The 14,256-nt window shown below is 58.3% G+C and overlaps 2 protein-coding genes across 2 annotated transcripts; one reads left to right on the plus strand and one right to left on the minus strand.

Moving 5' to 3' along the window:
- Positions 1-706: 706 nt before the first annotated feature.
- FSCN3 (fascin actin-bundling protein 3) lies at positions 707-7,970 on the minus strand. Its single transcript, XM_056847465.1, has 6 exons — positions 7,872-7,970; positions 6,059-6,755; positions 4,673-4,791; positions 2,023-2,182; positions 1,346-1,516; positions 707-913 (listed from the first exon to the last, which is right to left on the minus strand). Exons 1-6 carry the CDS (start codon positions 7,968-7,970, stop codon positions 708-710), a joined length of 1,452 nt encoding a protein of 483 aa, XP_056703443.1. The 3' UTR covers position 707.
- A 940-nt stretch (positions 7,971-8,910) lies between these two features.
- GCC1 (GRIP and coiled-coil domain containing 1) lies at positions 8,911-14,256 on the plus strand. Its single transcript, XM_056846980.1, has 2 exons — positions 8,911-9,936; positions 12,952-14,256. The coding sequence occupies exons 1-2, from the start codon at positions 8,911-8,913 to the stop codon at positions 14,254-14,256; spliced, it is 2,331 nt and encodes a 776-aa protein (XP_056702958.1).

Below are 14,256 nucleotides of genomic sequence, written 5' to 3' on the forward strand. Positions count from 1 at the left end.
TTCCCCTGTGTTGCCTTTGGTCACCATGGCTCGTCGTCTTTGAGGGGCCTTCTCCTGCATGAATCTGTCTAACCCTTTTGAAACCATTTGTGCCTGCAGCTATCACCACAACACTCCACGTGTAAAGAAGTACTTTAGTCCTGAATCTACAGCCCATTCAGCTTCATCGGATGCTCGAGTTCTCGTATTTTGGGAGCGGGAAAGAAAGGGCAGCCAGAGCCCCTCCGCCTGGGATTCTGCCTGGAGGAAGCCTGGACTAAGGAACAGAATAGGGCCGGTCTTGCAAAATGGGTCTCTTGTTCCCCAGAGGTGACCTTGACCTCCACGCCACAAGACCGGGACTCAGTCTCCTGGAGTGAGGAGGGGCTTTGGAAAGGCCTGCTTCCTGGCTCCGCCTTCCATTTTCAGGCACTGAACTGCCTTGCTTTATTACTCTTGATATCATTTTTATTTTATTTTTATACACTGATTTGAATGTTGAAAAGCAGCTTTAGAAATTCTGTAGATAAAATATGTATTTGTAAACCACTTTTTTTTAACACCCAGGCTTTTGGGCAAAGCTTTTCAGTGTTCATCAACAAAGGCTGGGGTGAGGCAGGTCTGGAATGGCTACTAGGGGAGCTGGGCGCCTCCTGGGGTGGGGGATTCTGATCCCCCCCCCGGTCTCACTTGAATGTGGGGCTCTCCGCCCCATTACTGTCCTCGATCTAGAACTCCCAGAGGCTCTCGCCGGTCACTTCCTCGCCGTCGGCCATGAGGGTGCCTCCCCGGTCCCCACGCACATAGTACCCATTGGGGGCCAGGATAGCCATAAGGTTGTTCCCTCGGATCTCCAAGCAGAAATTCAAGGCAGACTTCCCCCAAGTCTTAAAGGTCTTCTCTGAAGTCAAAGACCAAAAGCTCTTGCCACGGGCTGAGGAGACAAAGGGAAGAAGTCGCTGCTCACCTCTCCCTGACCTGCCCACAGTGGTCTTTGGCCAACATTTGTACACATGAAAAGAGCTGGCCGGCAGGGAGTTCTTTCAAGGGCACCCCTTCAGCTGGAGCAGGAAGGAGAGAGACTGGGCATCTCCACCACCCTCTCCAAGAAAAGCCCTGGTTCCTTTTGAGGAGCCAAACGCAGAGGTCCCTGCTAGCTGGCAGGCTGCTTCTGGGGGAATGAAGCCATGACAGAGAACCAGCCATGCCTGGCATGGGCTGTGCTCAGGATCTGGGTGGGGTTTTGCACGGACACCAGCTTCAAAGGCTCGGGGGGAGGGGGCCCTGCAGGTGCTGAGCGAGTTCAGAGAGCGCCTCACTCTGGAGGACAGGAAGGGCCAAGGATGACAGCCCCGCCCCCCCTTACTCTGGAGGTGGTAGATGCCGTGTTTGCAGGGCAGCATCTCAATGCAGTCTGGTTCCAGGAGGTTGCACTGCAAGACCTTGTGGCCGGGGGCGCTCCCCACGTAGCCGTAGGGGCCCCGCAGCAGCACGAAGGAGCGGTTGGCCAGGCCCAGCCCGAACTCCTCGTTGGGCCCTGCAGCAAGAAAAAGAGCAGCCGAGGTCAGCGGGAGCCCGTTGGCAAGGCAGGGACACTCGTCTCGGGGGATCCCAGACTGACTGACAGACACACCACCAGGCAGGATTCACTGTCACAGGACGTAGCCAGGGCTGCACCCCCACCCTTCAGAGACACCTTCAAGGAGCAGAGGGCTAATAGGGGCCATAAGCCAGAACTGCTGAACAGGACCTCCAGGCTCGGAGGCTTTCTACCTTGGATCACTACCTGCTGGGGGAGCAACCAACAGGGGAGGGCTGCTGCCTTCCAGAAGAGGGGAGAGATTGGCGGGGGGGGGGGGTATTTCTACCCTTGCGTTTGGGGGGGGGGCATGAGGGAGGGTTCCGGATTTCTGCTGCAGAGAGCCCTGGCCCCACTCATGCGCATGCTCTTCCCAAAGGAGGGAGGCACTGGCAGGGACAAGGGAGGCAGCAAATCCAGGCCCCCAGCAAGACCTCCACACGGCTGGCTCCTGCTCTCCTCACCTGGGTACAGGACTCTGGCAACCACCAGCCCCAGGGGAAGGGTGCCCAGGTAGCAGCCATCGAAAGCTCTCAGGAAGAGTTTCCCATAATGCCACAGGACATGGAAGCTGGTCTCTGGCTCCCTGTCGTAGCCGTTGGCCACCACGCTCTGGCATTCTCTCTGGAGAGGGAAAACGGGGGCAAAAGGGTGCTCATTTTGGAGCTTGGGGGGGTCATCTTCCCCTCCCCCCACCATTCACAATCACTTATTATATATGGAAATTTATTTTATTTTACTTTCTATATAGTCCACCCTTCCCACTGAGGCTAAAGGCTGGTTACACATCTCAAACAACACATTCAGAGCAGGATTACCGAAATTTGAAACAAAGCAAAAAGTCTCAAACATTGAACAATGATACATTAAGCAATGCAGAAAATAGTATTACATAAGTAGAGTAACACAGAGCAGGATAATACACACAGCAGAGACAATGTACCAGCTTAATTAGTCCCTGGTCCCATTCTTTTGTAGAAACGCCTTCCCGAACCACTCTGATACTACAGCCCTACTACCTTGATGGAAATACCCTCCTGCATCATTCTGTTTGCTGAACCAGTCTGCAGAATGACGGAAGCGTGGGAGCCTTCCTGACCACCCCAGGTGCAGGCCGTTCCGCAAGGCGGGGGCCACAACAGAGAAGGCACGTATACTGACAGTTGCTGATCTTGCCCATCTGTAGGGTGGCAGCCCCAGAACGCCCTCCTCGGAAGACCAAAGCTATTGCAGCAGAGCAGAAGAGGAGAGGCGGTTTTGCAGACATGAGGGTCCCAATGTCATGAAGTGCGCCTCTGGTACGTGGATGAACTGAACTCAGTAACTGATGGGCAGCCAATGGAGTGATGGCAGAATAGGAGTGATAGGCCTGCTCCACCTAGCTTCACATAATAACTGAGCTGTGGCATTCTGCACCAGCTGGGAGTCTCTACACTGACTTTGAGGGGAGACCTACGTAGAGTGCATTAGAGAAATCTAGTTTGAATGTTACCATGGCATGAATCCAGGTAGCCACATTGGCCGAGTCAAGGTTGGGGGACACCTTCTTGGCTAAATTAAGTTGGTAGAATGCATTTTTTTGCAGCCGCATTAACTTGCTTGTCTAGCAGTAATGCTGAGTCCAGTGCGACCTCACTGAGTCAGAGAGGGTCAGCTGACTCACATCAAAGGTGGGAAGCATAAAATTAATACCATAATAAAGAGTTTAAACTCAGGTTCACGCCAAAAATAAGCTTAAGCATCCTTTCTTTATCCCACTGAGTTAATGTTTAGCAAATTCAGTTCCTTTTCTCCTTCTTGGAGTCTCAAACTTTACGTTAACTTCAAAGAGCTTAAAAATGCTCAGCTTTTTAATTCCTGCTGCTGAAATGTTTGTAGGTCCTTTTATTTCCATTTGAGCATGAGCCATGAAGATTTGGAAGATCCTGCTTCCAAAATCCCTGGAAGTGAAAACAGGACCACCAAACATGTACTAGCTCCGCTCGCACAGGTCTACATGGCCACAGCATCTAGGCTCTCCAGCACAGTGAATTCCTCCTTTTTGTTTTTCTTTTAGAGACTTACATCAAAGCGTAAAACATCATCCTTAGCAAACCTTGGTATCTTTAATTCTTGCTTACCCAATTTAATTTGCTTGACAGCGTGAGCATTTCTTATTGCATTCATAAATGCTATCAGCCATAACAACCCCACAATAAACCCTGTGTACATTAAGTTTGGAAGATCTGAACAAGGCTGTCAAAGTTAGGACATTTTGGAGGACTTTCATTCATAGGGTCGCCATGAGTCGGAAGCGACTTGACGGCACTTAACTAACACACACACACGTTAAGTCATCCAGGCCGATAGCATATAAAGAGGTATGGATTCACGTGGTTCTTTGTCTTGTAGTGGTGAGGAACCCCTGCCTCATGGAACGCAGCGCCCTCCGCACCTAGAAGAGCAACTGTATCCTCCTGGGAGAAGACTTGCCCAGGACTTGAAGGCCTGAGCACGTGGGGGGGGGGAGCTCTTATGAAGGCCCACAGAAGTCACACTCTCTATAGGGGCCAATCTGGAGGGCGCCTCTCCAGATCTCCTCATGAGCACAGCTGGACTGGCCTTTGCCACACAGAGGTGAGCACAGCTTTCTCTAACTTTTCAGCTCTTTCTTGCTTTCTGTGAGACGCCATCCTAGACTGGGCCCAACCCCCCCCCCCAGAAGACAGTTCTCCTGCTGGCTTTGCCAGCCCCTCGGCAACAGCAATGCCATGTGCTCTGGGTAGCCCCTGGGACATGAAGCTGTGCACCCGGAAGCAGTGTAGGTTGTGACCACTTACACGCACATCCTAGGGGCTCATTCCATTTGTCCCAGTGCAGAAGCGCTGAGTGTGGAATAGCTGGCAGGGGGTTTCTGGCTCTGTGGAGTGAAGGGCAGGCATCCACCTCCCCAGCTGCCCTGAAGTTGCGGGGAGGGGGGAGAGAGAAGGGGCCCCAGAGGAACCTCCCCCCCCCTCCATTCACTGATCAGCTCAGACTTTACCACTCTGGCAGAACCGCTGGCACCCTCCTGCCCTCAGGACTCCTGGTGCAGCACCCCCTCCATGCAAACGAGTTGCCACCTGCCTGACTTACCTGAGCCAGGTATCTGTGGTTGATGCCTCTTAACTGCACAGTTTTTGAATTGGGGTTAACTTCAAAGTGGAAGACGGACATCGGGGTCACCTTTTTGGACCCGGCGTACACGTCTGACTCTAAGGGGAAGAGAGAGTGTCCTCAGCCATCGCAAAATAGTCAGCAAGGCTCTCCCCCACTACTCTTGGCCACCAGCACAAACAGATTCAATGGGTTCATTCACTGATTGCCATTTATAATGCAGGCTTTAATTAGAGCTGCCCCTTGGAAGAGGTAGTTTGATGCTCTGGATCCACACTGAACAGGCATTTCCCCTTCCCCTCGAGTAGTTATGAGCCCACGGAAAGCCAAGCTGGCCTGCCAAATGCAGACATTCACACGTGTAAAAAATAAAACACAAATTAAAATGCATCAAGTTAAAACATTGCCACTACCAGTTACCCAACAGTCCTCGTGGCGCAGAGCGTGGTCAGCTGCAGTACTGCAGTCAAAAGCTCTGCTCACGACCCGAGTTCGATCCCGACGGAAGTCGATTTCAGGTAGCCGGCTCAAGGCTGACTCAGCCTTCCACCCTTCCAAGGTCAGTAAAATGAGCACCCAGCTTGCTGGGGGTAAAGTCTGCCTTGGAAACGTCGTCGGGACGTGACATCACCCCATGGGTCAGTAATGACCCGGTGCTTGCACCTTTACCTACCAGTTGTCAGAGGCACTCACTAGTTCCTTCTACTAAAGGTGCGCCAAAAAAAATCCACTTTGCACCTTTTACAGAGAGAAGAGAGGGTGGGTGCTTACTGTGCCTGGCCGTCTGTTTCAAAGTGAGGACACACAGCTGCGGAAGAGGAGCGTGCGCTGGCTGGTTGTAGCTAAAGGAACGCGTCAAATAGGAAGGGCCGTCAAAAGGGAGGGGGTCTAAAGAGCACACTTGGCTCAAGAGCTCACCTGCAGAAGTACCTATTAGAAACGTGGCTGTGCCAGGCTGTGAAGGGCTTTAAAGGTAACTACCAGCACCTTCAAGTCGGCACACAAGCAAGCAGGTCACCAAGGCAGCTGCCAGAGCACGGTGTTATCTGGTCACATGGTTGTAAACCGGTCAGTAATCTAGTGGCAGCATCCTGTCCTGCTGATGTGTTTGAATGTTTTACAGGAGCAGCCCCACGTTTATCCCCACAACCACCCCGATGAAGTTGTCTAGACAGAGAGTAACCATAAGGTTCTTGGCTGAATGGGGATTTGAACGTGGGTCTCCACAACTATAACCAACGTGTACCCACTGCTCTACACTGGCAAGGGGAGACCGGTCCTATCTGCATTTATGAGTACGGAACCGCCCCTGCTTCCTGCTGTCTTTTCCCTGCATACTTGGACTAGAAAATGTAATTTACTTGCCGCACACAACGGTCACGTATCTCTTGGTTCTGGTCCTCAGACTGACCCACTGTGGGCACCTCTCGACCACAAACCACTCTTTGTTATCCGCAGGGCTGCCCCCGAGGCACAGGCGGCCACGGCTCCCGTGTGGATATAGGACACGCCCCTCCCTGTCTGTAAGGACCGCCAAGCACCCCGGCTTCAGGGTCAAGTGAAAGGCTGTCTCTGCAGATGGTGTCTTGGCAAGCTTATCTGATCTGGAGACAAATGCGTGGTTGGAAGTCTCCAAGTGATACACCCCGTCCCTGAACCTCAGGATAAAGCCGCACTCCTCCAGGTAAGGTACCGGCGTGTCGACCCAGACTCGATTCAGCTCTGGGTCGGCTCGAGCGTAGAGCTTTAAGCTCAGGTTGAATAAGACCACGTGGGGGTGCATGGCCAGCAGGGGCATCCACATGTGGTAGGAGGTCAGGCCCTGGCTGATGCAGAAGACGTCTTCTCCGTCAGACTCCAAGTACTTCCCGCTTTGCTCCTGCTGGAGCGTCCACGCTCCACTCGGGTGCACCTCCAGGAGGAACTGCCCCTGCTTTTCCGACGCGGGCTGAGCGCACCGGACTGAGCCGTCAGCATCCACTGAGAGAGACTGTCCTTGGCACGCTCTCAGCTCCACCACGGTCTGCTTCCCTTCCTTCCGGGTGACCTTCAGCTCCCAGGTCTGCAGAGACCCAAAGAGGCACATCAGCAACGCGAGCAAGAGCTAAGACTGCAGGGTCACAGCTGGGGAGGCGTGGTGGTGCCGCAGGAGCCGACTCGACCCGCCGGTCCTCCTCTTTGCACGCCCACGCTTGCAAAGGAGCAGGTTCTCCCTCCGACAGCCCTTTCAGCATCCTACGGTGGAGCCCTGACAGTCCCATAGGGGGGAGCTGGCGGGGCTGGGAAGGACTCCCCAATGTCTGGGACAAGAATGCACAGAAGCCTGCAGGCCCTGGCACCGGAGCGGTTTGGAATTCCCTGCCTTGCGCAAGGGGGTTGGACTCGATGACCCCGGTGGTCCCTTCCCACCGGATGATTCTGCCCCACTGCCAGGATCCCTCGGCTTTCCCAGGATTCCTCCCCGCGGGGGATGGTGGCACATGGGCCGCGTACCGCTCGCCTACTCCCCTAAGCCCTGGAAGGAAGGAAGGCAGGGAGGGGGGGGGCGGCTTCACAAGAGGAGCCGCCCCATGAACCCCAAGGGAAGGGCCCCCGTCTCAGAGGTCCACAAACGAGCCAGGTGGAAAGCTCAGGACTCAGCGGGGTGGGGGTGGGGGTGGGGGTGGGCACCTTGCACCCTGGGCTGGGCTGGGGAAGCCGGAGGATGCCGCCGTGGCCGCCTTGATCAATGCCGCCTTACAAACCGTGGGGCAGCGGTGAGGGCTTAAAAGCCCCCCTCCCCCGCACAGTCCACGGAAAACCCGCGGGGGGTGGGTGGGGGGAGGGGCTCAGCATTGCGCGGCACCCCTCCCGGGAGGAGGGGGGAGAAGGCGGCCGCTCTGCCTGCAAAGCGGGCTGGGGGTGGGGAGTCGGCGCCTCCTCTCTCCCCCCCTGCCCCCCCTGGTCGGACCGGCCATCCGGGGGGGCCGGGGGCTGCTGGGCCCTCGCCGCCACCACAGCCCCCCCTCGGGGGGGGAAGAGGCCCTCGGACACCGGCATCCCGGGGGGGGGGGAGAAGCAGCAGCAGCAGCAGCCCTGGGGGGAGGGGGGGAGGGGGCCGGCGGGAGCCCGCAGTGGGGCTCCTTGGGGTTGGGGGGGCTTGTGGGGAGGGGCGCCCGAGGCGGCCCCCCCCGCTCACCTGCTGGGGCCCCAGCGAGCTGCCCAGCGCCGTCACGCCGCCCCCGTAGCGCTGGGCCGACAGGCAGCCGCCCGTCCGGTCCATCAGCGCCACCTGCATGCCGAGACCGCCCCCCACGACCCCCGACAGCCAGGCAGCCGCCGCCCCCGGGGCCCCCCCGTCCGCGTGACGCGCGCCTGAGCGCACAAGGGGCCCCGCCCCCGCCCCCACGCGAGCCTCAGGGGGGGGCGGCGGCGGCGGCGCCCCCCTCCCTCCCGGCCCAGCCGGGCCTCCCTGCGAAGGGGGAGACGGGGTCGCGCAGGGCGAGGGGGGGGTCGCAGCGGGGTCCGCGGAGCCCCCGGAGGCCCCAACCGCCCCGCCGGCGCCACGGAAGCCGGGAAGCGGAGGTTCGAAACTCGCGCGCGCACTTCCGGGACGCTCCTGGCCCCCGCCGCTCTCTATGGTCCTGCCGCGCAGGCGCACTCTCCTCTGGCGCGGGGGCCTCCCGGGGTCGGGGAGCGGCCCGGCAACCCCACCCCCCGCGCCGCATCTGCGCAGGCGCGGCGCTCGCCCGGGAGGGGGGGGCGCTGGACGCGCGGCGGGGGGGCCGCGGCCTGCGGAGGGAGGGAGGGAGGGGGGGCGGCGGCCCGGCTTCTTCTTCCTCCTCCTCCTCCTCCTCCTCCTCTTCCCAGCACACACACCGGGCGTGAGCCTGCTTCGGAATAGGCGGCCGGGGGGGCCTCGCGCGCGCGCGCCCAGGTAGACGGCCTCTGGTGGGGAGGCTCCGCGGGAAAGAAGCCTCCTGCAAGCGGGAGGGGGAGGGGAGCCGGCGCCGCCGCTGCCCTCCTGGACCCCCACCGGCAGCGGGACCCTGCGGGGCGGAGGGGCGGCGAGGGGGGGGGAGGAGGGCGCCGAGCAGCCGGCAGGGGCCCAGGGGCGGGCGGGCGGGCGGGCAGCAGTCTTGGGGGGGGGGCGCGCACCTGTGGGGCGGGGTCTGCAGGGGCTTCCCGGCCGCCCCTGCCCACGTTCCTTGTGGTTCCCCTTGCAGGGCCGGTGAGCCATGGAGAAGTTTGGCATGAATTTTGGGAGCGGCCCCAGCAAGAAGGACCTGCAGGAGACGGTGGAGGCGCAGCGGAAGCAGCTGGCCCAGTACCAGGGGCGGCTGAAGGACGTGGTGCGGGCCTACAAGAGCCTGCTCAAGGAGAAGGAGGCCCTGGAGGCCAGCCTGAGAGTCCTCTCCGTCTCCCACCAGGCGGACGCGGGCTGGAGCCGGGCCCCGCCGCCGCTGGGGCCCGCCGGCTCCAGCCCGGACCCCAGCGACGACAGGGCTTCCGTGCACAGCGAAGACAGCGCCGGGACGGCGGCCAGCCTGGCCAGCGCCAAGGGAGACCCCGGCCCCGAGGAGGAGATGAGGGCTGCCGGCACCGCCTCGCCCCTCCGCCTGGAGGAGACCAGCAGTTCGGAAAGCGGCGTCAGCTCCGGCAGCGGCGGCGGCGGCGGGGAGCCCGGCGAGGCAGACCGACGGGTGCTGCAGCTGAAGACGCAGCTGTCCACCGTCACCGGCGCCCTGGCCACCGTCACCCAGGAGAAGTCCCGCATGGAGGCCTCCTACCAGGCCGACAAGAGGAAGATGAAGCAGGAGCTGGAGGAGCTCGGCAGGCAGGCGGGCGAGGAGCGCAGCGCCCTGGAGAGCGAGCTGAGGGGGGCCCAGGAACAGCTGGCCGAGACCAAAGCCCGCCTGATCACCCAGCAGCACGACCGGGCGCAGGAGCAGAGTGACCACGCCGTCATGCTGCGGGAGCTGCAGCGCCTGCTGCAGAGCGAGAGGGCCCAGCGGCAGGAGGCCGAGCTGAGCCTGGAGGAGGCCAGAGAGGCCCTGGCCGGCAAAACGGGGGTGGCCGACCAGGCGGAAGGCTACGAGCGCCGCGCCAAGCAGCTGGCCCAGGAGGCGGAGAGCCTGAAGAGGGCCCTGCAGGCTGTGCAGGAGGAGAGCAGCAGGCCCGACCCCCAGCTGCAGGAGCTGCAGGCCGAGGTGGCCGCCCTCAAGAGCCATTTCCAGGCCCAGCTGCTGCAGGAGATGAAAAAGGTGCTGCTGGAGCCCTGGGTAGAAGGGGGGGGGCACCAGAAACCCCTGGGGGGGGCCTGTGGGATCCTGTCTTCACGCACCAAGGAGCTGGCTCTGCTTTCAGACTCTTTTCTTGGCTGCTCGGGGGAGGCTTAGCAAGGTTGATTGTGGTGTCGACAGGGTTCTGAGCAGAGTCCTGTCATTCCTTGACCGCAGTCGTCCCAATGAGGCCTCACTGAAGAGCTGGCGAATGGCATGCAGCGCTGGGATGCTCGTTTTCAGTCCCTTCCTGGACAATCCTCCCCCCCCCTCCGGTGTGGAGCTTGCCTTTTTCACGGCTGCTGCCTGCAGAGTGAACATCTGCATCCACTGAGAACATTATCAGGAGAGCCCTGCTGGATCAGACCAGGGAGGGTCCATCCAGTCCAGCATCCCGTCTCACACAGGGGCCAGCCAGTTACTCTGGAGGGCCAAGAATTGGCCATAGAGGCTGAGGCCTTTCCCTGATAAGAACATCAGAAATGCCCAGCTGGATCAGACCAGGGAGGGTCCATCTAGTCCAGCACCCTGCCCCCCACAGCAGCCAGCCACTTCCCTTGCAGGCCCAACAGCAGGGCGTAGAGGCTGGCCTCTCCCCCTGGTGCTGCCTCCTGGCACTGGGATTCAGAGGTTGGCTGCCTCTATATGTGGGAGCTCCCAGGGGCCATTAGCCCCCTGATGGAGCTCTCTTCCACGAATCTGTCTAATCCCCTTTTAAAGATATCTGTGCCCCAGTGGCCGACGCCACATTGACGTTATGACAATGAATTCTGTACTTTAATCCCTCTGTGAGTAAAGAAGTACTTTCTTTGGTTTGTCCTGCATGAGGAGGAAAAGCTCCCGCTGTCCACACTCCACCCCAGGCATAATTTTATAAACCTCTCCCATGTCCCCGTCCCCGCCTTAGTCATCTCTTTTCTGAACTGAAAAGTCCCAGGCTCTTCAGCCTCTCCTCATAGGAAAAGTGCTCCAACCCCTTGATCGTCTTGGTGGCCCTCTCCTGTCTTTTTTCCAACTCTGTAATATCCACAAAGTACTCCAAATGAGGCCACACTGTAGAGCTGTACAGGAGCACCCTTCCTCTGCACCAGTCTAAGAGAATCGAACCCAAGGAGCTTGTGTTTGTGACAAATGCTGTCAAGTCGCTTTTGACTCATGGTGACCCTTGTGAATCAGTTTCCTCCAAAACATCCCATGTTCTCCAAAGAGGTTAGACTGGAGTAACTGTGGAGAGGATTGCACTGTGGGTCAACGTGGCCATTGTGCTGTCTGCCGTGACTCTCCCCCCCCCCCCCCCAGGTCCCTTTCCCATTTATTTGCATTGTTCAGACTCTGTTAGCATATGCTTGAAGTTGGGTGTTTTTTTGTTGTTGTTCTAATGTGCATCACCTTACACTTACCTATATCGAACTTGATTTGCCACATAGCTGTCCACTCACTCAGTTTGTGGAGATCCTGCTGGAGCTCTTTACAGTCAGCCTTGGTTTTCACCATCCTGAATAATTTTGTGTCCTCTGCAAAATTGTTACTCCCCCTCAGTTCCAGATCACTGATGAACAAATTAAATAACACCTGTCCTAATAGTGATCCTTGTGGGACCCCGCTGCTTACTTCCCTTTAACTGTCCCTTTATTCCTACTCTTTGCTTCCTGCTCTCTAACCAATTTTAATCCATGAGATGAACCCTTCCTCTTATTCATGACAGCTAAGCTTACTCAGGAGTTTTTGGTGAGGGACCTGATCAAAAGATTTTGGAAGATCAAGAATATAATGTCCACGGTATCATGCATATCCACCTGCTTGTTGACCTACTCAAAGAACTCCTAGTTGCTGAGGTAGGACTTCCATTTGCGGAAGCCATGCCGATTTCCTCTCGGCTCTATATGCCTAATCTACCATTGATTACGGTGTCAACTAATTTGCCTGGGACAGACGTTAGGCTGACTGGCTTGTAATTTCCTGGTTCCCCTCTGGACCCCTTTTTAAAACTCAGTATAACATTTGCTATTCTCCAGTCTTCTGGTGCAGTGGCTGAATTTAGCGATAGTTGATCTACTAACCCACATATGTAACCTATCTCACATTTGAGTTCCCAAAGAACTCTCGGGCGTCTGCCATCAGAATGTGGAGAATTATCGTTTTTGGATTTCCCCAAGAGGTTTAGCACTTCCTTCTCTCATCGCCTTGATTTTGCTCAGTTCTTCAGACTCCCTTCCTGAAAATAGTGGCACTACAATGCCCCGTGGCGCAGAGTGGTAAGCTGCAGTGCAGCAGTCAAAAGCTCTGCTCACGACCTGAGTTCGATCCTGACGGGAGTCTGTTTCAGGTAGCTGGCTCAAGGTTGACTAGGCCCTTCCATCCTTCCGAGGTTGGTCAAATGAGTACCCAGCTTGCTGGGGGTAAAGGGAAGATGACTGGGGAAGGCACTAGCAAACCACCCCATAAACAAAGTCTGCCTGGAAAACATTGGGATGTAACGTCACCCCATGGGTCAGAAATGACCCAGAGCTTGCCCAGGGGACCTTTACCTTTTTACAATGCCAAGATCTGTTTTCCCTCTCAGCCCCGGCTCCAGCAAGGCAGCTCTGTCCACACCCCCATCAGTGTAGATATGGATTGGGGCATGGCTGACTCTTACTGAAAATGGAGAAAAACACCAATGCTGCAAAGTGTGTGTCTTGGGTTGTGACTCTTACTGAAACCTAGCCAGGGACATTCAGACTGGCAGGACTGTTTGCATCTGTAGAGCTGTCTGGATCGTGTGCTGCTGATCCAGAGGATCTCGCTCCTGAGGATCTCGATCCAGTTGCAAATTTAGCCTGTTTTCCCTTTCTGGGTGCCTTTTTTGTGTGTGTGTGTGTATGTGTGCGCTCCCCTTTCTCCCTGTCCAGCCTGTGTCGAAGGGAGCCCCCCTCCCTCCTGTCCCCTCCCTCACAGTCTTTGTCGTGAGGGGGGGCCGAATAACACAGCAGTGCCTCTTTGCTCTGTCATTTGCAGACTGCTCAGGCTGAGGAGCGGGTCCAGGCGGAAGAGCGGAGGGTGACCAGCCTGGAGGGCCAGATGTCCGAGGTGTCGGAGCTGCTGGGCACCTACGAGAAGGCCAAGCAGAAGGACCAAATGACCATCCAGAAGCTGAAGGACCGCATCGCCCAGCTGGACCTGGAGAACAAGACGCTGGCCATGGCTGCCTCTGGCCGCTCCTCCCTGGAGATCCCCACCGAGGAGTCCAACTTGGACGTCAACATCCTGAAGGAGATGGAGAAGCGGCGGCAGTTGGTGCAAGCGGCCGCCAAGCACGGCCCGTGCCTGGTGGCCCCGGAGGCCGCCTGCCCGCCAGAGCTGCCCAAGGGCACAGAGGCTGGGGACGGAGAGAGGGCCTCCGCCGCCTACTGCCAGCAGGAGCTGAAGCAGCTCAAGGAGGAGTTCGAGCGGTACAAGCTGAGGGCTCAGGTGGTCCTCAAGAACAAGTCGGCCAAAGATGGCAGCCTGGCCAGAGAGCTGGAGGAGGCGCAGGAGCAGCTGGTGGAGCTGAAGGAGAAGTACGTCTCCCTGCGGCTCTCCTGCGAGGAGGTGGAGAAGCAGCACCGGCAGGAGGTGGATGCCAAGAGGCAAGAGCTGTCCCGCCTCCAGCAGCTCCACAGGCAAGAGCTGGAGAAGTGCCGGGTGGCCTGCCAGGAGAAGGCCTTCCGGGTGGAGGAGGAGATGCACAAGCAGCGGGACCGGGCACTGGCGGTGCTGGCCGAGAAGGACCAGGAGCTGGCGCAGCTGAGGACCGTGGTCTTGCCCTCAGGCCTCCAGGGAGCCAAGAGGGCCTCCCTCGGGGGGCCGGGCCCCCAGGATGATGGTGGCAGCCAGGGCCCGCTGGGGGCCGAGCCTTTGGAGAGCCTCACCCAGGCCCTGCGCCTGACTGCCCCTGACAAGCCCGGCTTCCTCTTGTACACAGAGCAGCTGGCCCGCAAGGGGGTGGAGGTGGCCACTCTGAAGAAGGAGAAGCACCGGCTGGAGGCGGAGGCGCACCACCTGCGGGAGAGGCTGCTGGAGGAGGGGGAGAGGCACCGGGAGGAGGTCGCCGCTCTCCAGGGCCACATCCAGAAGAACTGCCGGGACCAGAGCAGGGAAGGAGCCAACCTGGAGTACCTCAAGAACATTTTCTATCGGTTCCTTACCTTGACAGACTTGCTGGGTCGACAGCAGACGCTGACGGCCATCCTGACCATCCTTCACTTCAGCCCGGAGGAGAGGCAGGTGATTCTGAGGCACGTGGGGGGCAGCCACAGTTGGTGGCTGTCTGGGAAGAGATGA

Source organism: Euleptes europaea, chromosome 3, assembly GCF_029931775.1.
Source record: "Euleptes europaea isolate rEulEur1 chromosome 3, rEulEur1.hap1, whole genome shotgun sequence".
NCBI classification, from domain to species: domain Eukaryota; kingdom Metazoa; phylum Chordata; class Lepidosauria; order Squamata; family Sphaerodactylidae; genus Euleptes; species Euleptes europaea.